Source organism: Hypanus sabinus, chromosome 9 (genome assembly GCF_030144855.1).
Source record: "Hypanus sabinus isolate sHypSab1 chromosome 9, sHypSab1.hap1, whole genome shotgun sequence".
NCBI lineage: Eukaryota > Metazoa > Chordata > Chondrichthyes > Myliobatiformes > Dasyatidae > Hypanus > Hypanus sabinus.
In genome coordinates, this window is record NC_082714.1 from 86691345 (window position 1) to 86711094 (window position 19750).

The 19750-nt window shown below is 50.7% G+C and overlaps 1 protein-coding gene across 5 annotated transcripts in view; it reads left to right on the top strand.

Annotated features, from left to right (window-relative positions):
* The window catches only part of ints3 (integrator complex subunit 3), a 169234-nt gene extending 150636 nt beyond the window's left edge, over nt 1-18598 (top strand). For 4 of the 5 annotated variants that reach the window (XM_059980054.1, XM_059980050.1, XM_059980052.1 and 1 more), the window contains 7 exons: nt 2245-2358; nt 2701-2749; nt 9628-9795; nt 13156-13256; nt 13752-13824; nt 14915-15068; nt 18395-18598. In XM_059980054.1, coding sequence (XP_059836037.1) covers nt 2245-2358; nt 2701-2749; nt 9628-9795; nt 13156-13256; nt 13752-13824; nt 14915-15068; nt 18395-18469 — 734 coding nt within the window. In that variant the 3' untranslated portion in view covers nt 18470-18598. The remainder of the gene's footprint in view (nt 1-2244; nt 2359-2700; nt 2750-9627; nt 9796-13155; nt 13257-13751; nt 13825-14914; nt 15069-18394) is intronic. The other variant, XM_059980055.1, reaches the window with a different exon arrangement.
* The last annotated feature ends 1152 nt before the right edge of the window (nt 18599-19750 follow it).

Consider the following 19750-nt stretch of genomic DNA (forward strand, 5'->3'; position numbering starts at 1 on the left):
TTACCTAGGGTTACCCGTAGCCCTTTATTTTTCTAAGCTTCATGTGCCTGTCCAGGAGTCTCTTAAAAGACCCTATCATATCTGCCTCCACCACCATCGCCAGCAGCCCATTCCACACACTCACAACTCACTGCGTTTAAAAAAAAACAACTTACCTCTGACATCTCCACTGTATCTAGTTCCAAGCACCTTAAAACTATCCCTTCTCATGCTAGCCATTTCAGCCCTCGGAAAAAGCCTCTGACTATCCACACGATCAATGCCTCATCATCTTATACACCTCTATCAGATCACTTCTCATCCTCCGTCACTCCAAGTAAAAAAGACAGAGTTCACTCAACCTATTCTCATAAGGCATGCTCCCCAATCCAGGCAACATCCTTGTAAATCGCCTCTGCACCCTTCCTATGGTTTCCATGTCCTCCTGTAGTGAGGTGACCAGAATTAAGCACAGTACTCCCAAGTCCTATACAGCTGCAACATTACCTCTTGGCTCCTAAAGTCAATCCTACGATTGATGAAGGCCCGTGCACCGTATGCATTCTTAACCACAGAGTCAACCTGCGCAGCAGCTTTGAGTGTCCTGTGGACTCAGACCCCAAGATCCCTCTGATCTTCCACACTGCCAAGAGTCTTATCATTAATACTATATTCTGCATTATATTTGACCTACCAAAATGAACCACTTCACACTTACTTGGGTTGAACTCCATCTGCCACTTCTCAGCCCATTTTTTCATCCTATCAATGTCCCGCTGTAACCTCTGACAGCCCTCCACACTACCCACAACACCCCCAACCTTTGTGTCATCAGCAAATTTATTAACCCATCCCTCCACTTCCTCATCCAGGTCATTTGTAAAAATGACAATAAGTAAGGGCCCCAGAACAGATCCCTGAGGCACTCAACTGGTTACTGACCTCCATGCAGAACATGACCCGTCTATAACCACTCTTTGCTTTCTGTGGGCAAGCCAGTTCTGGATCCACCAAGCAATATCCCCTTGGGTCCCATGCCTCCTTGCTTTCTCAATAAGCCTTGCATGGGGTACCTTATCAAATGCCTTGCTAAAATCCATATACACTACATACTCTACCTTCATCAATGTGTTTAGTCACATCCTCAAAAAATTCAATCAGGCCCATAAGGCACAACTTGCCTTTGACAAAGCCATGCTAACTATTCCTGATCATATTATGCCTCTCCAAATGTTCATAAATCCTGCCTCTCAAGGTCTTCTCCATCAACTTACCAACCACTGAAGTAAGACTCACTGGTCTATAATTTCCTGGGCTATCTCTACTCCCTTTCTTGAATAAGGGAACAACATCTGCAATCCTCCAGAACCTCTCCCGTCCCCATTGATGATGGAAAGATCATCACCAGAGACTCAGCAATCTCCTCCCTCGCCTCCCATAGTAGCCTGGGGTACATCTCATTTGGTCCCAGCACACCAATCAGTCTCCTACACACCAATCAATAAAGTCCTATCTTGCTCAGTCTCTCAAGTCCTTGCAACATGCTTGTGAGGGGCAGCAGGGCAGTGAAGCGCTATGACAGCGTTAGTGGCATGGGTTCAGTTGCAACTCTGCCGGGAAGGAGTTTACCCATTCTCCCTGTGACCGTGTGGGTTTCCTCCTGCATTCCAAACATGTATTGCCAGCATCAGGTCTAGTGATCTGAAAGTTATTCGTTCGAGCCTCAGCTGAGGTAGCGTGTTTGTGTCCTTGAGCAAGGCACTTAACCACACATTGCTCTGCGTCGACACGTCTTGTACAGTTTCCTCCTTAAATAAGAGCATGAAAACCATATGCAGGCATAGCATCACCTATGCCCTGTAATGGGTCAAGGTGGTTTGATGGTTAGGAGGAGAGGAGGCAAACTCTCTCTTGGTGTTCAAAGAAGATCTGGTTAAGTCCCTCAAAGGAGTATAGGGAAGAGAAACAACAAAATTTCTGTTGCATTGAGTTAGCTAGCATGGGTTTGCTGGGCCAGATGGCAGCTTTATTTAAAATAGAAAATGTTTTCATTCCTCTTCAAGATGGGGGGCATCCATGGAGAGAGAAACAATTAATGTTACTGATCCAGTGGTGTGCTGAGCAATTCTGGTAGTCTGATTTTATTTTGGGTTTCTGGCATCTGCACCTCCTATTTCTCGGCAGGGGGACGGGCTGGGTGAGGGAGAAAAGACGTTGCTCTCTCACTGTTGAAGGTTCACTGGTCTTTCTCACCTTGCCCTGCAGTACAGAGTCTCGACTGGGAGACATTTGAGCAATACTGTACCTGGCAGCTCTTCCTTGCCCACAACATTCCCCTGGAACTCATTGTGCCCATCCTTCAGCACGTCAAGTACAAAGGTGAGTGAGGCAGGGGAGGTGGGGGGTCAGCCTATCATGCAGAACAGGATCCCTGTACCCCTCTCCTTGTGTCCTCCTCCTCCACCTCTTTCCCTCAGAGCTCCCTCCTCCATCCTTCCCTCAGCATGTTTCCTCACTCTCTCTCTCCTTCCCTCAGGGTGCACTTCCCCCTCCCTCTCTCCTTCCCTCAGGGCACGCTTCCCCTTCCACACTCCTTCTCTCAGTGCACACGCTCGCCCCTTCCCTCCCTCCCTCCTTCCCTCAGGGCGTGCCCTTCCCCCCTCCCTCTTCCTCCTCTCCCCTTCCCTCCCGCTGGGTAATGGTGTACCCTTTCACTTACAGAGCACCCCGAGGCCCTGTCGTGTTTGCTGCTGCAACTCAGGAAGGAGAGGTGAGCCCAGTGTCCGATTCCACCCACTCCTGTTGTCAATGGTGAGAAGACCCTGGCCCCAGTGCATGGTGACCACCACACCTCCACCATCACTAGTCCACTCATGGAGGGACCCTTCCCCCTTCTCACTTCAGTCCTCTCTTCGTACCCCTGCCCATCATCAATGCGCCGTAGGGCAGGTAACGTGGGGTTGAAGTGACCCTGGCCAGTGCCCACAGCCCCTGCTGTGTGGGAGAGAGTGGGATGATCTGAGAGCCACTTCTGTGCAGCCACTCCATTAGTGGGGAGTGGGCGGGGAGCGGGAGAAGTGGCAATGTGATTCTCAAGGGGCTGGGTTGGTTGCTGTTCTGTGCAACTAAAGCAGGTAGAAGCACTTGTTTACATTCATCACAAGCACCATAAAGCAGAAGTTTGCAGAGAGCCGTGCTGTTAACCTTGATTTTTACTGCTTGGGCAACAAATGTTTCAGAAGGCTGGCTGCTCAACCCCTTTTCTGTTGTCCACACTCCATAGGAGACCCCTCCCTTCCTTTGCCCTCTCTCTCTCACTCTGCACGAGGATACAAGTATATAAAAGCAAGGATATAATGCTGAAGCATTGGTCAGATCGCACTGGGAGTATTGTGAGCAAGTTCATGCCCCTCATCTCAGAGCGGATGCGCTGGCATTGGAGAGGGTCCAGAAGAAGAATACGAGAATGGTCCCAGGAATGAAAGGGTTAATATTAGAATAGTGCTTAATGGCTCTGGGTGTGCACTCGCTGGAGTTTTGAAGAATTGTGGGGTGGGGGGAGAGACCAACTAAATCCTTTGCTTCAGGGAGATGCCAATCGATATTTGGGAAATTAAAATCTCCCATCACAACAACTCTGTTATTATTACACCTTTCCAGGATCTGTTTCCCTATCTGCTCCTCAATATCCCTGTTACTATTGTTTTAATATTGGTATCAATAGGCTTTAATTAGGTCACCCCTCATTCTTCTGATTTCCAGTGAGAACCGGCCCATCAAATGCTCCTCATATGTTAAGCCATTCAATCCTGGAATCATTTTCATGAATCTCCTTTGAACATTCTCTAAATGTCTGCACATTCCTTTCAAGATAAGAGGCCAACAACTGCTCACAATACTCCTTAAGTCAAGTGTGAGACCTTATAAAGTGAGGCCAACTTGGCTGACGAGGCATGCAGATTCTCTTTGGGTGCTGTGCGAATTCCAACCAGGACCCAGGGAAGCTCATCCACCCAGTTAGGTCCTCTCAGGCGGGCCATGAGAGCCGACTTCAAGTGACGGTGGAAGTGTTCCACTAGTCTGTTCGACTGTGGGTGGTAGGCAGTAGTGTGGTGTAGCTGCATTCCCAACAGGCTGGCCACAGCCAACCACAGGCTGGAGGTGAACTGGGCGCCTCTATTGGAGGCAATGTGGGCCGGTATCCTGAAGCATGCTACCCAGGTTGCGATCAGTGCTTGGGCACAGGAATCGACAGAAATGTCGGTGAGCGGGACCGCCTCTGGCCACCTCGTGAACCGGTCTACCATAGTTAGGAGGTACCGCGCTCCTTGGGACATTGGTAGGGGGCCCATGATATCCACATGAACGTGGTTGAACCTCCGGTGGGTGGGTTCGAACTGCTGCGGCGGGGCTTTAGTGTGCCGCTGCACCTTGGCTGTTTGGCACTGCGTTCACGTTCTGGCCCATTCACTGACCTGCTTGTGAAGTCCATGCCACGCGAACTTGCTGGAGACCAGCCGGACAGTTGTCCTGATAGATGGGTGTGCCAAACCATGTATGGAGTCGAAAACTCGCCACCTCCAGGCTGCTGGGACGATGGGGTGAGGTTGGCCGGTAGCCACGTCGCACAGGAGGGTCCTGTCACCTGGGCCTACGAGTAAGTCTTGCAGCTGCAAACCTGAGACTGCGGTCCTGTAGCTGGGCATCTCGTCGTCTGCCTGCTGCTCCTCCGCCAGTGCTGCACAGTCCACCCCCAGTGACAGGGCCTGGACAGCTGGTCTAGAGAGTGCATCCGCCACGACATTGTCCTTCCCCGAGACATGCTGGATGTCCATCATGTACTCGGAGATATAGGACAGATGTCACTGCTGGCAGCCGACCAGGGATCGGACACCTTCGTGAACGCGAAGGTCAATGGTTTGTGGTCCGTGAACACGGTGAATGGCCTGCCTTCTAAGAAGTACCTGAAATGTCAGATTGCCAGATACAGCGCCAACAGCTCCCGGTCAAAAGCACTATACTTGAGTTTGGGTGGTCGTAGGTGCTTGCTGAAGAACGCCAGGGGTTGCCAGCGCCCCTCGATGAGCTGCTCCAGCACCCCACCGACTGCTGTGTTGGATGTGTCCACCGTGAGGGCAGTTGGAACGTCCGTTCTGGGGTGCACCAGCATCGCGACATCTGCCAAGGCTTCCTTGGCTTTAACGAAAGCGGCCACGGCCTCCTCGTCCCAAGTAATGTTCTTGCCTTTACCCAACATCAGGGTGTACAAAAGGCGCATGATACGGGCTGCTGAGGGGAGGAAACGGTGGTAGAAGTCCACCATACCAACGAATTCCTGCAGACCTTTGACCGTGTTGGGCCGGGCAAAGCATCTACCTTGGTGGGCAGAGGTGTTGCCCCATCTTTGGTAATCCTGTGGCCCAGGAAGTCGATGGTATTGAGAGTGAACTGGCATTTGGCCGGGTTGATTGTGAGGCTGAAATCACTCAGGCAGGAGTAGAGCTGGCGGAGGTGGGACAGATGCTCCTGACGACAACTGCTGTCTATAAGGATGTCGTCCAAATAGATGAATGCAAAGTCCAGGTCGCGTCCCACCGCATCCATTAGCCGCTGGAACAGCTGTGCGGCATTCTTCAGGCCGAACGGCATTTGGAGGAACTCGGAACAGGCCGAACGGGGTGATGAGTGTTGTTTTGGGGATGTCTTCAGGGTGCACTGTGATTTGATGGTATCCCCAGACGAGGTCTACTTTGGAAAAGATTCTTGCCCCGTGCAGGTTTGCTGCAAAGTCCTGTATGTGCGGCACGGGGTAGCAGTCTGGAGTTGGAGCCTCGTTCAGTCTGCGGTAGTCGCCGCATGGTCTCCAACCCTCGGCTGCTTTGGGCATCATGTGCAGGGTGGAGGCCCATGGGCTGTCAGACCTTCATACGATCCCCAATTCCTCCATCCTCTTGAACTCCTCCTTCACCAGGCGGAGCTTTTCCGGGGGGAGCCTTCGTACGCGGGTGTGGAGGGGTGGTCCCTGGGTCGGAATGTGGTGCTGTACTCCATGTCTGGGCATGGCTGCCGTGAACTGCGGTGCCAGAATCGATGGAAAGTCCACCAGGATTCTGGTGAATTCGTTGTCCGACAGCGAGATGGAGTCCAGGTGTGGGGCTGGCAACTTGGCTTCACCCAGGGAGAACGTCTAGAAGGTCTCGGCATGTACCAGTCTTTTCCCTTGCAAGTCGACCAGCAGGCTGTGAGCTCACAAGAAGTCCGCCCCCCGGAGTGGTTGGGCCACCGCGGCCAGTGTGAAGTCCCACTGGCTCATCGTCGAACTGCAGCTGCACTGCGGGTGCCGTAGGTCGGTATTGTGCTGCCGTTTGCGGCCCTCAGGGTGGGTCCTGGCTTCCTGGTGCAGGTGTTGTACCCTGTCGGGGGCAAGACGCTGATCTCTGCTCTGGTGTCGACCAAGAAGTGGCGTCCCGACTGTTTGTCCCAGACGTACAAGAGGCTGCCCTGGTGGCCAGCCGCCATAGTCATTAGCGGCAGCTGGCCCTGGCCCTGGCCCTTGCAGGGCGGGCAACAACGGCAGGCTTTTGTGCCCCACTGCTGGTGGTAGAAACACCACTGTTCACTGGCCTCCTCACTCCTGCCTCTGTGTTGTGTGTGCCCCCCGCCGAGCCTGGTCTGGTCTGCTGTTGGGCACGTGGCCTGGTAATCTGACCGTCATCAAGTTCCCTCTCATTGGTGAATACCGAAGAGAAGTATTCATTGAGGACCTCGCTCACTTCCACAGCCTCCAGGCACATCTTCACACTTTTATCTCTAATCGGTCCTACCTTCACTCCTGTCATCCTTTTGTTCTTCACATAATTACAGCAAGATGCACGAGAATGGGCCACCTTCCGGGGGTCGCTGAAATCTGCATTGGCCAGCCAGGGCCAGCATCTCGTTCATCAATGCTGACGGCAGTCTGTCTCCCAAACCATCCAGGTGAAGCAGGCGGGCACCTCGCTCACACCGTGGGAGGCCAAAGGTCCCAATGAGCAGCGCTTTGAATGCTTCATATTTGCCTTCTTCCGGGGGCGACTGTATGAAATCCGCAACCTGGGTGGCCGTCTCCTGGTCAAGGGCGCTCACCACGTGATAGTAACGCGTGGAATCGGAAGCTATCTGCTGAATCTGGAACTGGGCTTCTGCTTGGCTAAACCACACGCATGGTCGCAGCTTCCAGAAAGTCGGCAGTTTTAGCGAAACTGCGTGAACAGATGAAGAGTCGGTCATCTTTGGTCCAAATCCTGTTTGGACCGTCGGGGTCACCAATGTAGCGATTGTGCTACACACAGCGCTGAAATAACGACACGCAGTCGGTAAGTCGTTTCGAGACTAGTTTATTCAGACTTCGCGGCGCTGGCATTTAATCCCTCGCGCCCTCCCTCTCCGGGCGGAAATGACATCAGAGGTGCTTTACCAAAGTCTCCCCCCGCGCTGGCTATTTGTGAGCCGGGGCGCCTGCGCAGAAAGTGGGTCGCTGCACTACCATTTTATTTCTTCTACCAAAGTGCATGACCATATAGTTCATATACCATATAGTTCCTAACGCTGTATTCCATTCTCCTTCTGTAGCCCCTCTACTTCCTCAAAACTACTTAATCATCCATGTATCTTCATATGTCTGCAGACTTTGCAACAGAGCCATCAATTCCGTCATTCAAGTCGTTGACATATAACGTAAAAAGAATCTGTCCCAACACCGACCCCAGTGGAACACCACTAGTCACCGACAGCCGGGCAGAAAAGGCTCCCTTTATTCCCAGTCTTTGCCTCCTGCCAATCAGCCACTGCTTAATTTATGCTAGTTTCTTTCCTCTAACACCACTGGCTCTTAACTTCTGTCTGGGTAGCCTCCAATCTGATGGCATGAACGTGGATTTCTCCTTCTGGTAAAAACAAATTTCTCTCCCCCTTCCCTCTTCTATTCCCTACTCTGGCCTCTTACCTCTTCTCATTTGCCTGTCACTTCCCCCTCTTGCCCCTCATTCTTTCCTTTCACATATGGTTCACTCCTCTCCTATCAGATTCCTTATTTTCCACTCCTTTACCTTTCCCACCCACCTGGCTTCACCAATCACCTTCCAGGTAGTCCTCCTTTCCCTCCCCCACCTTATTATTCTGGTGTATTCCCCCCTCCTTTCCAGTCCTAAAGAAGGGTCTCAGCCCAAAAAGTCGACATTTCCATAGATGATATCTTGACCTGCTGAGCTTCACCAGTATTTTGTGTGTGTTATGATCATAACCTTGTATTTCTTGCAACAGTCTGCGATCTCTCTACTAATTTGCTCCTCAATCCTGCAGACTGTTAGTGATCTATAATCCCGTTAATTTGGTCATTCCTTTCATATTTCTCAGTTCCACCATAATGCCTCACTAAATGAGATCTCCAGTCAATCCTGACTGGGCTCTGTCGTGGCATTTTCCCTGACTGGTAATGCCACCCCTCCTCCTTTAATCCCTCCCGCTCTGTCATGTCTAAAACACCAGAACCCCAGGACATTGAGCTGCCAGTCCTGCCCCTCCTGCAAACATGTCTCCCTAATAGCTACAAAGTTATAATTCCACGTCCTGATCTACGCCCTAAGCTCGTCCGCTTTTCCTACAGTACACCTTGCATTGAAATATATGCAGCACATAATATTAGTCCCACCATGCTCACCCTTTTGTTTTCTATCTGTCTCCACAACATCACTCCACTATCTTTTCTAGCGTTCTGGTTCCCATACCCTGCAGCTCTAAATTAACCCTCCCCCCCCGATGCAGCTTCCAGCTAGGGTAGTCGTCCCCCTTCAGTTCAGTTGCAAACCAACTCTTCTCTACAGGTCCCACCTTTCCTGAAAGAGAACACAATGATCTAAAAATCTGAAGGCCTCCCTTCTACACCATCTTCTTAGCCTTGTGTTAAACTGTATGATCTTCCTATTTCTGGCCTCACTAGCTCGTGGCACAGGTAAAAAACCTGAGATCACAACCCTGGAGGTCTCGTCCTTTAACTTGGCACCTAAATCCCTGAACTCCCAGTGCAGGACCTCATTTCACCGCTGTCGACATGGACTGCTCATCCTCCCACTTAAGAGATGTCTCTGACCCTGCAGCCTGGGCCAGCCAGGATCTCATTCTCGTCCACAGAACCTCATTTCTGTTTCCCTAACCAGCAAATCTCCTGTTACTACAACTTGTTGCTTCTCACCATCCCCCCACCCCCTCCACTCTGAGCCACAGATCCAAACAGTGCCAGAGAGCTGACCATGTGGCTTTTGCTCTGCTCGGTCATTTCCCCCCCCCCCCCCCCCCCACAACGTCTCCTCAGGAACGGTGCTGCGCAAGATGTCTCCAGTGCCCCTGCTTGCTTCTTTTAAACCCTCTCTCCCTCCACACAATCCAACGTCTCTTTAGGAGCTGGAGCCACAAAATGTCCAGGAACAAAGCTGCTCACTCTTTCCACTACTGACCTCCCCATTGAGGACTGGCATGACTTCCCAAATGGCATGTGTCCTGCAGTATTGGGGAAGAGAAAGCATTAACAAAGGGCAGGGCCTTTTCAGAAATCATTTGGCTGGGGGTGGGAGAAGACTGTTCCTGAATTGTTAACTTGTTAACCCCACCCAGGCCCACTGAGGAGATGGTAAAGATGGTGATGAGCCGACCGTGTCACGCTGACGACCACTTCACCACCAGCATCCTGCGACAATGGTCCATGAAGTACGACGACTCGCTGGCTGAGCAGATCAAAGCTCTCCTCATTAAGAACAACAGTCTCCCCAGGAAACGGCAGAGGTGAAGGGGTGGACGACGGGGTGGGTGGAAGCAGGGGACAAAACTTCCATCGACCTCTGCCCTCTCACAACCACGGACATCGTAAAGTCACTTTTCTAAGCCCGGTGGCTGGGTTGAGATGGTCAGCAAAAACCTTGGGAGGGGTTTAAGCTCGTTCTGTTATGCCTGTTGCAACCTAGATTATGTCCATTTCACCAGTCAGGTCAGTGCTGGCTCCTTGCAGAACCATTCACCCCACTTTCCTTCTCAATTCAGAGTCAATTTTATTGACAAGGATATGAAACTGAGGCTTCTTCATAAGGCATTGGTCAGACCGCATTGAGAGTGTTGTGAGCAGTTTTAGGCCCTTAGCTACAAAAGGGTGCTGGCATTGGGGAGGGTTCTGAGGAAGTTCATGAGAATGATCCCAGGAACATGTGAGGAGTGTTTGATGGCTCTGGGGCTGCAATTGTTAGAGTTTAGAGGAATGAGGGGGTCGAGGGGAGACCTGAATCGTTAGTTAGGAAGTCCATTGCAATGTTAGCATTCATTTTGGTTAGTGTGACTCTGTTACAGATACAGATTCAGAGTATTGTCATTTAGAAACCACAAATGCAATGCAGTTAAAAAATGAGACAACGTTCCTCCAGAATGATATCACAAAAACACATGACAAAACAGACTACTCCAGGAAATCCACACAACGTTTGGCAATCCCCAATCCAGAGTCCGGAGAGGCTGCTACGTATTAATATAACGCTACCATCTTAGCGCATTCCCCAGAAAGGAGCTCCAAACCCACCAGACAAAACTAAAGTTACAAGACCTGCACAACACCACATATTTACAACATATAGTTACAACAATGCAAAGAGACCATGGGCACAGTAAAAATAGTCCAAAGATGTTAAAAGACTATCAGTTCGAAAGAAACCACCACACAGTTTCCACAAGTCCCCAGGGTCTCCGATTGACTTGTCATCTCACGCCGGTGGCAGAAGGGAATACTCCCGCTATGGACTTCCACGGTGCTGCCCGACTCAGCGTCGCAGACGCAGCACACAATGAAAGTGCTGCCGGACCCAGCCTCACAGACACAGCACACACTGAAAGCGACCTGACCGCAGCGGACTCCCGAGTCCATCTCCTCCGGCACAGCTTCTCCGAGCACCATCCTCTGCCGAGCGTATTAAGACGGCCCCGCCAACGGCCATCGGCAACGCGACCCTGAGGACTGGGGGCCTGTTCTTCCCAGCAGAGACCTGGACTTCACAGCAGCAGCAGAAGGGCTTCCTGGAAATTTCCAGATGTTCCTCCGCACTCACACGTCAGTTTTTCATCCGATTATGATTGCGCATGGCACCCCGCTTCACAAATAACAGATAATCAGCTCCGGAGTGGCTGCTGCAAGCTGTGTCACGCCACCATCTTGGATCTAATTACAGCCTAGGACGTCAGAGTTCAGTTCCGACGTTATCTGTGAGGAATTTGTGTGTCTTCCCTGTGGAACGTGTGGGTTTCCTCCAGGAGCACCGGTTTCCCCCCATAGTCCAAAGAAGTATCGGTTAATAGGTTAATTGGTCATTGTAAAATGTCCTGTGATTAGGCTGGGGTTAAGTTGGGGGTTGCTGCATGGCACAGCTGGAAGGACTAGAAGGGCCTGTTCCAAGCTGTATCTCAGTGGGTGGAATAGAAACACAGGAAATAGGTGCAGGAGTAGGCCATTCAGCCCTTCGAGCCTGCATCGCCATTCGGTATGATCATGGCTGATCATCCAACTCAGTACCTGCTTTCTCTCCATACCCCCTGATCCCTTTAGCCACAAGGGCCACATCTAACTTCCTCTTAAATATAGCCAATGAACTGGCCTCAACTGTTTCCTGTGGCAGAGAATTTCACAGATTCACCATTCTCTGTGTAAAGAAGTTTTTCCTCATCTTGGTCCTAAAAGGCTTCCCCTTTATCCTTAAACCGTGACCCCTCGTTCTGGACTTCCCCAACATCGGAAACAATCTTCCTGCATCTAGCCTGTCCAATCCCTTTAGAATCTTCTATGTTTCAATAAGATCCCCCCTCAATCTTCTAAATTCCAGTGAGTATAAGCCTAGTCAATCCAGTCTTTCTTCATATGAAAGTCCTGCCATCCCAGGAATCAATCTGGTGAACCTTCTCTGTACTCCCTCTATGGCAAGAATGTCTTTCCTCAGATTAGTGGACCAAAACTGCACACAATATTCTAGGTGCGGTCTCACCAAGGCCTTGTACAACTAGGACTTTATAAGGCATTGGACAGACCACATTTGCAGTATTATGAGCAACTACAATGGATGTGCTGGCACTGGGGAGTGTCCAGTGGAGGTACTCTCCACAGGTACTCTAGCTATGCCTAGGTAAAGGAAATTCTGGTGAGTGAGAAGGTTCTTCTGTTGACCTGATGGTGTTACATCTCTCTGATTTTACATTTTTGTTTTGTTTAATTTTAACTCGCCTTTGCAAAATCAAAAAGAACTCTTTCCAAGTAAAGCCATTGAAAAGTCTAGGCTTCTGCAACTTTCTTTCGCCTGATACAATCCCTCTCCTGCCAGAGAACCCTGTTGTATCAGCAAGGTTATGAAGATGTTCCATCCTGTCCGTTGGCCCTATAAGTGTAGGAATGCGCTGCTAAGATCAGATGTTTGATTTACTTTTAGTTTATTTGCAGGAAAAGACACAGAGGACAGGTCCTGAACAGAGCAAAGATTTCTGCACAGAGGAAAGATTTAGAAGGATTTGGACCAAAGATATATAAATGAGACTAGCTGAGGTGTGAAACTTGGGTAGAACTGGGTAGAAAGGCTTGGTTGCATGCTGTATAAATCTATGACTCTAAACACAATCCAGTATTGCACCTGCTTCCTGTCTGAAGACAGCTCCCCGCGGAGGGAGACGGTACAACACTGCCATCTGCTGGGTGCCGGGATCCCAGCGGGCAGACTCTCTCTGCCGTAGGTACAGGCAGCTCTGTTGTCACGTATCCTGCGCAGAGACTGCAGGTGGTTAACACAGCTTCCTCTCTATGGAAAGTTCTTTTCCCTCTGCTCTTTATCTGGCTTCTTTTTTCTTTGTTTTTCCTCCTTCTCCCCTTCTAGCCACCCTTCCAGCCTTCCCCCTGTCTTTCCTTCTCCCTCTCTCCCCAATTCTTTTCTCTCAGCCCTCAGGCACCGACCCTCTTTGTCACCCCCGTAAGACGCTCCTTTCTCCCTAATCAAGCCTGTGATCACTGGCGTGAATATCCCCTCGCCAGGTTGTGTTGCCTGAGTTCCCCCTGCGGGTTGTTCTTTGTTGAGGAGGGTGTTGTCGGCACTGTCTCCAACAGCGTCTCTCGGCTTTGTGTCTCCCCAGCCTGCGGAGTTCTAGCAGCAAGCTCGCACAGCTGACTTTGGAGCAGATCCTGGAACACTTGGCAAACCTGCGTCTCTGCCTCCTCCCCACCAAGCAGAACTGTGAGTGGCGATGCCGACAGGTTCCCCCGTTGCACTGAGACCAAACCCAGCGCGGGTCCTTCCGGCAGACATGGCAGGGAGGTTGCCAAGGCTTCTTTAGGCCACACCGGAGAACTGTTCACAGTGCCTGCCTCCATATCCTTTACTTAACCACTGGCTGCACTGTGTACACTTGTATCCCTTGCTTATACCACACTAGAAGTACTGTGCACAAGTTTGGTCTCAGTATCCCTGTGTTGGACCTTGCTGGGAGAACTGTGCATTGTTCTGGTCTCTGTATCCCAGATGGGCAAGAGGTGGACCCGTAATGGAGTACCTGGGGGTTGGAGGGGGTCTGGTGGTCCACAGCAGAGCAGCAAGGGCAGGTGGGTGGTCCCGTGTCGCATTAGGCAAGAGGGAGGTCTGGTCGTGCCACGGTGGCTGGGGCAGAGGATAGCAAATGGGCCCCCTTAAAACCACAGCTGTACTGACACCACCCTGTCCTGCTTTTTTCAGTCTTCACCCAGACGCCGATTCTCCAGGCTTTACAGCATGTACAGGCGAGCTGTGACGAGGCACACAAAATGAAGTAAGTGGGGGTGGCAGTGGTTAGTGGTTTGGGGGTGGGGGGAAGGTTGGTGAAACCACGGTCTCCAGTTGGGCGGAAGTGTTGCATAGGGTGACCCTGATGTCAAGGTCAGACCCCGAGTCGTGAGCCGACGATCGGATTTCCTCATCCCCACGAGGCCCCAGAGCTTCTCAGTGGAGCTCAGGGACACGAGGCTCTTCTGCCCCTCAAGATGGTGCTACCACCCACCAAAATCCATTGGGATGTGCACCTCAACTTCCCCACTCCATCCCAGTGACTGGGGAGACCATGGGAATGTGGATTCCAAATCAGAGCCATCCCCCATCTGTTCATTTGGGGAAGGAAGGCCACGGCTCAGGGATTCTTCCCTTACCTGGTCTCCCCTCTTCCCACTTCCCCATCCTCCTTCCCTTCCCTCCTCATGGAAGGAGACATGAGGAGTGGGGGGGGGGGGCGAGAGGGAGACGGTGGAGGGAGGGGCGGCAGGGGAGAAGGTGGAGGGAGGGGAGGTGGGGGAGTCGGTGAGAGAGGGGAGGTGGGGGAGACGGTGAGAGAGGGGAGGTGGGGGAGACGGAGGGAGGGGAGGCGGGGAGACGGTGAGAGAGGGGAGGTGGGGGAGATGGTGGAGGGAGGGGCGGCAGGGGAGAAGGTGGAGGGAGGGGAGATGCGGGGGAGACAATGAGGGGAGGGGAGGTGCGGGGGAGACAATGGAGGGAGGGGAGGGGAGGTGTGGGGGAGACAATGGGGGAGGTGCGGGGGAGACAATGGGGGGAGGGGAGGGAAGGTGCAGGGGAGACAATAGGGGGGAGGGGAGGGTGCAGGGGAGAATGGGGGGAGGTGTGGGGGAGACAATGGAGGGAGGGGAAGTGCGGGGGAGACAATGGGGGGAGGGGAGGTGCGGGGAAGACAATGGGGGAGGGGAGGTGGGAGGAGATATTTTAAATTCCCACAATACAGACAGTCTGCCAGTCCAGGGTTCTAGGGTTCTGTGTATGGTCCCTCTGGTTTGCAGTGACATGGTGACCGGTTCATCGGTATCTGGTGTACCTGCTGTAATCTCTCCCCTGCCCCCTTCCCCCTCACCCCACAGGTTCAGTGACCTGTTCGCCTTGGCCGACGAGTACGAGGACTCTACCAAGCCATCTCGGAGCCGGCGGAAGGCGGCCGCCTCCAGCCCCCGCAGCCGGAAGAATGCCTCCCAGCCCATCGGCAACGATGAGGACTCCTCATCCAGCAGCGGCTCGGTACGTCAGCTCACCTGCGGAGCAGGGTGGGGGGTATCTTCATAGAGATGTGAGGGTCCGGTTGTCACGCAGAGAGTTGTGGGTGCCTGGAGCAGGATTGGGGGGACTGATGGAACCAGGTTGTGATGGAGAGGCTCTTAGATGAAGTGGAGTTCTGGGCTTTCCGAAGAACTAACTGACAGCAGCATCACAGGCTTGTCACGTCGTATCAGCAACATTCACGTGAAAACGTAAGTTAAAGTCTGCAGAAAAACACAAGAAAGAAAAATGGAGGGCTCTGAGTTGGTACAGCACAATGTTGTGGGCCGAAGGGCCTGTACTATGTTGTTCTAGTCTCTTTAAAGGGTACAATTAGTGCAAAGTGGTCATAGCATTGCTAAATAGTAGTGATTAGATTTGTGGCAGTCGTTTCAAGAACTGAATGGTTGAAGGGAAGTGGCTGTTCCTGAACCTGCTGGTGTGGAACTTTAGGCTTCTGTACCTCCTGCCCCATGGGAGCTGTGAGAAGATGGCACAGCCCAGATGGTGGGAGTTGCCTTCTTGAGGCAGGGCCTCCTGTAGATACGGTGAACGGTAGGAAGGGATGTGCCAATGGTGTGTGAAGGCAGAGGACACGCAGGGAATAGAGGGAGGGGCTTTCATCAGATGCAGGGAGAGGAGCTTTAGTTTAATTCAGCACTGTGTTCAGCACAGACATTGTGGGCTGAGGGGCCTGTTCTTGGATTGTACTGTTCGGGATTGTCAACCATCTCCTCTGAAGCACAAACTGAGAGTGCTGGGTGATCTGTGGGAAGAGAAATCACTCAGTGAGTCACCTTGTTGACCCTCAGATCTAAGGCAAATACGGAGGCGCAGTATTGGTTTGTTTCGTTACAGGCATCAAATCCATGTGTGGGGTGTTCAAGAGAGGGCAGCATCTCCATTGAGGGGTAAACACAAAGTGCACTGCAGATGCTGTGGTCAAATCAAGACGTACAAAAAAGCTGGATGAACTCAGCAGGTCGGGCAGCATCCGTGGAAAGGAGCAGTCAACGTTTCGGGCCGAGACCCTTCGTCAGGACTCAGTGATGTCAGGACAGTGTCCTGACGAAGGGTCTCGGCCCGAAATGTTGACTGCTCCTTTCCACGGATGCTGCCCGACCTGCTGAGTTCATCCAGCTTTTTTGTACGTCTCCATTGAGGGGGTTTGTTGTGCCCATTCCAGGAAGCACACTTATCTTTAGGGCCCAGCAGGGGCTCTCTGCTGTCACCTGTGGCTCCAAGTAATATGCGGCAGTGGCCACACCCCAATATGCCACTTTGACAGGCAAACCATGTGAGTGCAGCTAGCAGCATCCCCCAATAGATAGCAAGGGAGATGCCTGTCCCAGCATGCAGAATCCGATCCGGCAGACTGGGCGAATGAGATCCAATGGCCGGGACAGTACGTGGGAGAGCAAAGGGCATTGTGAGGCACACAAGTTATGGTCATCCACTACAACCAAGGAAGACCCCAGTTGTGACAGCTACTCGTACCACTGGACTAGATTTCCAGGGTTGAGAGTGGAATTGCCCCAGTGCAATGGCCTTTTCACTTTAAAAACTCTCCTGTACAGGTTTCCCTGTCGTCGTCAGATATGATTCAGATATATTTGAAAGCATTTTGGTTTGTGCGCAAATCCGATAGGTTATTCCATAAGTACATTGAGATTGCGAAAAGAAAAATACAGAATATAGTGTTACCCAGAAAGTGCTAGACTGGTAGACAGATGAAGTGGTTGCAGGGTAAAGGAGTCTAAACTTACAGGCCATATGTTAAGGTGAGAGGGGAAAGATAGTCTTTTTTCTGAGGGGGGTGAGATCTACCAGGAACTTGAGGTGGTGGGTACTTGGAATGAGCTGTCCAAGGACAGGTACCGTTACGATGTTTAACAGACATTTGGACAGGTACATGGACAGGAAAGGTTTGGAAATATGGGCCATATGCAGGCAGTGTTATTAACATAGATAGGCATGGGCAAGTTGCGTCGAAGGGCCTGTTTCTTTTCTGTAAGTCTCAAAAGATTTGGTCAGTGACCGTCGCCCAGTCTGACTCAACTTCAGAGACCAGGGATGAGAGTCAGTTGAGGAAAGGAGGGGTGAGTTTGTTCCTAGCGAGGATCGGGACATCAGAATCAGAAATATCAGTGTTCAGATATTATCATGGCCAATTTGTTGTTTGTGGCTGCAGGACATTGAAATACATAGTAATAAAATCTATAAGTTACAATATTAAGCACATTTAAAGAAAGAAAATGAAATTAAGTAGTGTTTAAAGTGAGGGAAGAAGTACTGAGGTAGTGTTCATGGGTTCATTGTCCATTTAGAGATCTATGGCAGAGGGGAAGAAGCTGTTTTGAAACATTGAATGTGTGTCTTCAGTCTCCTGTATCACCTTCTTGATGGTGGCCATGAGGAAAGGGCATGTCCTGGGTGATGGGGATCCTGCATGATAGATGCTGCCTTTTGAAGGCATCCTGGGTGCTGGGAAGCTAGGCCCACGATACAGCCCCTCCATACCGATTGTGATGCAACCAGTTTAAAACACTTTCTGTGGAATAGCTGTAGAAATTTGCCAGCATCTCTGGTGACATACTAAATTTCCTCAAACTCCTAATGAAATACAGCCTTTATAGCTGCATTGATATGTTGGGTCCAGGATAGATCATCAGAGATGTTGACACCCACTAAACTTGAAACTGCTCACTGTTCCCACTTCCGATCCCTTAATGAGGACTGGTGTGTTTTCATTTCCTTGGTCTGACTGGCATTGAGTGCAAGGCTGTTGTTGCTTCAACATCACTCAACCAGCTGATCCTGTACACCTCCTCGTTACCAACTGAAATTCTGCCAACAGTTGTGTTGTCAGTAAATTTATAGGTGGTGTTTGAGCTGTGCCTGGCCACACGGTCATGGGCACAGAGTAAAGCAGTTGGGCTAAGCCTTGAGGTGTGTAAGTGTTGATTATCAGCAAGATGTTATTTCTGATCTGCACAGACCATGGTGTCCTGGTGAGGGAGTCAAAGATCCAGTTGCAGGGTGAGATAAAGAGGCCCAGAGGGTATGATTGTGTTGTACACTGAGCTGTAATCAATAAACAGCAGCCTGACGTAAGTATACTATTGTCCAGGAGATCCGAGGCCAGTGAGATTACATCTGCTGTAAACCTCTTGTGACGATAGGGAAATTTTGGTGGGTCAAGGGCCTTGATTAGGTGGGAGTTGTTTCTAGCTTTGACCAACCTTTCAAAGCATTTCATCACAGTAGATGTGACATTTGTGACTCTGTTCTTCTCCTCTCACCCACAGGAGGAGGAGGATGCAAAACCCAAGCCAAAAAGGAAAAGGAAATGTTCGTCAGCCGTTGGTTCTGATAGTGACTGAGTGTGAGATCACCTACGTGAGAGGCACACAGAGAGAGGAGAGAGGGGTGAGGACCGGTGCCACACACAGTGCCGACTCCACAATCCATTCCTCACCGCTGGAGATTCTTTTAAAAAAAAAATTCAACCACACACGGACTCACACATGAGAGCGACTGTCTCTCTGCACCCGTGTCCACAGACAACCGGTCAGAGGAAAGAGGGAGAAAGAGCGAGAACTTGAGAAAACTGACACAGAAGCACAGAGACCGACCCCGGCAGTGTCAGTGGAAGTTGGCTGGAACTTCAATTCGGAGCGTGTGTGTGTGTGAAAGAGAGATAGAGAAAACTAAAAAATTAATCAGGAAAAAAAAACTTGCAAAAAAAAAAGTCTCACTGGTGCAAGAGACAGTCCTGGATTCTTAAAAGTCATCAGAGTTTTTAAAAAGGGTTTATATTCGAAGCATCCTATTTTCTTAAAAAAAATGTTGTAAATAAATAAACTACATCTTATAATTACCATTTTATTCAGTTACACAATGTTGACTTCAGTGGTAAGACTGCACTTAGTCTTAGTCTTAGCCAAACCCTATTGCATTTGTGGGTTTGGTGGGCTCCATACCTAAGAAATGATATGCTGGCATTGGAGATAGTCCCAAGGAGGTTCACGAGAATGAGCTTGGGAATGAAAGGGTTAATGTTTGATGGTTTTGGGCTTATACTCACAGAGCTTTAGAAGAAAGAGGAGGTCTCATTGAAACCTATTGAATATAGAGAAGATGTGAAGAGGACGTTTCCAATAGTGGGAGAGTCTAGGACCAGCGGGCACAGCCTCAGAATAAAAGGACATTTTCATTTTGAAGTGAGGAAGAAATTTCTATAATCAAAGGGTAGTGAATCTGTGGCATTCTTTGCCACGGACAGCCTTGGAAGCCAAATCATTGGGTGTATTTAAAGCAGAGGTTGATAGGTTCTTGGTTAGTAAGGGCGTCAAAAGTTACAGGGGAAAGGCAGAAAAATGGGATTGAGAGGGAATATAGATTAGCTATGATGGAAAGGTTGATGGCCCGAATAGCCTAATTCTGCTCTGTCATGCTCATGGGTAGGGAATCCTGACCCTGTGCACACAAAGTACACTGCAGATGCTGTGGTCAAATCAAGCTGGATGAACTCAGCAGGTCGGGCAGCATCGGTTGAAATGAACAGTCAACGTTTGGGGCCGAGACCCTTCGTCAGGACTGAAGAAGGAGGGGGCAGGGGCCCTATAAAGAAGGTGCCAGGTGATTTTTAGCTGTGGTACTGT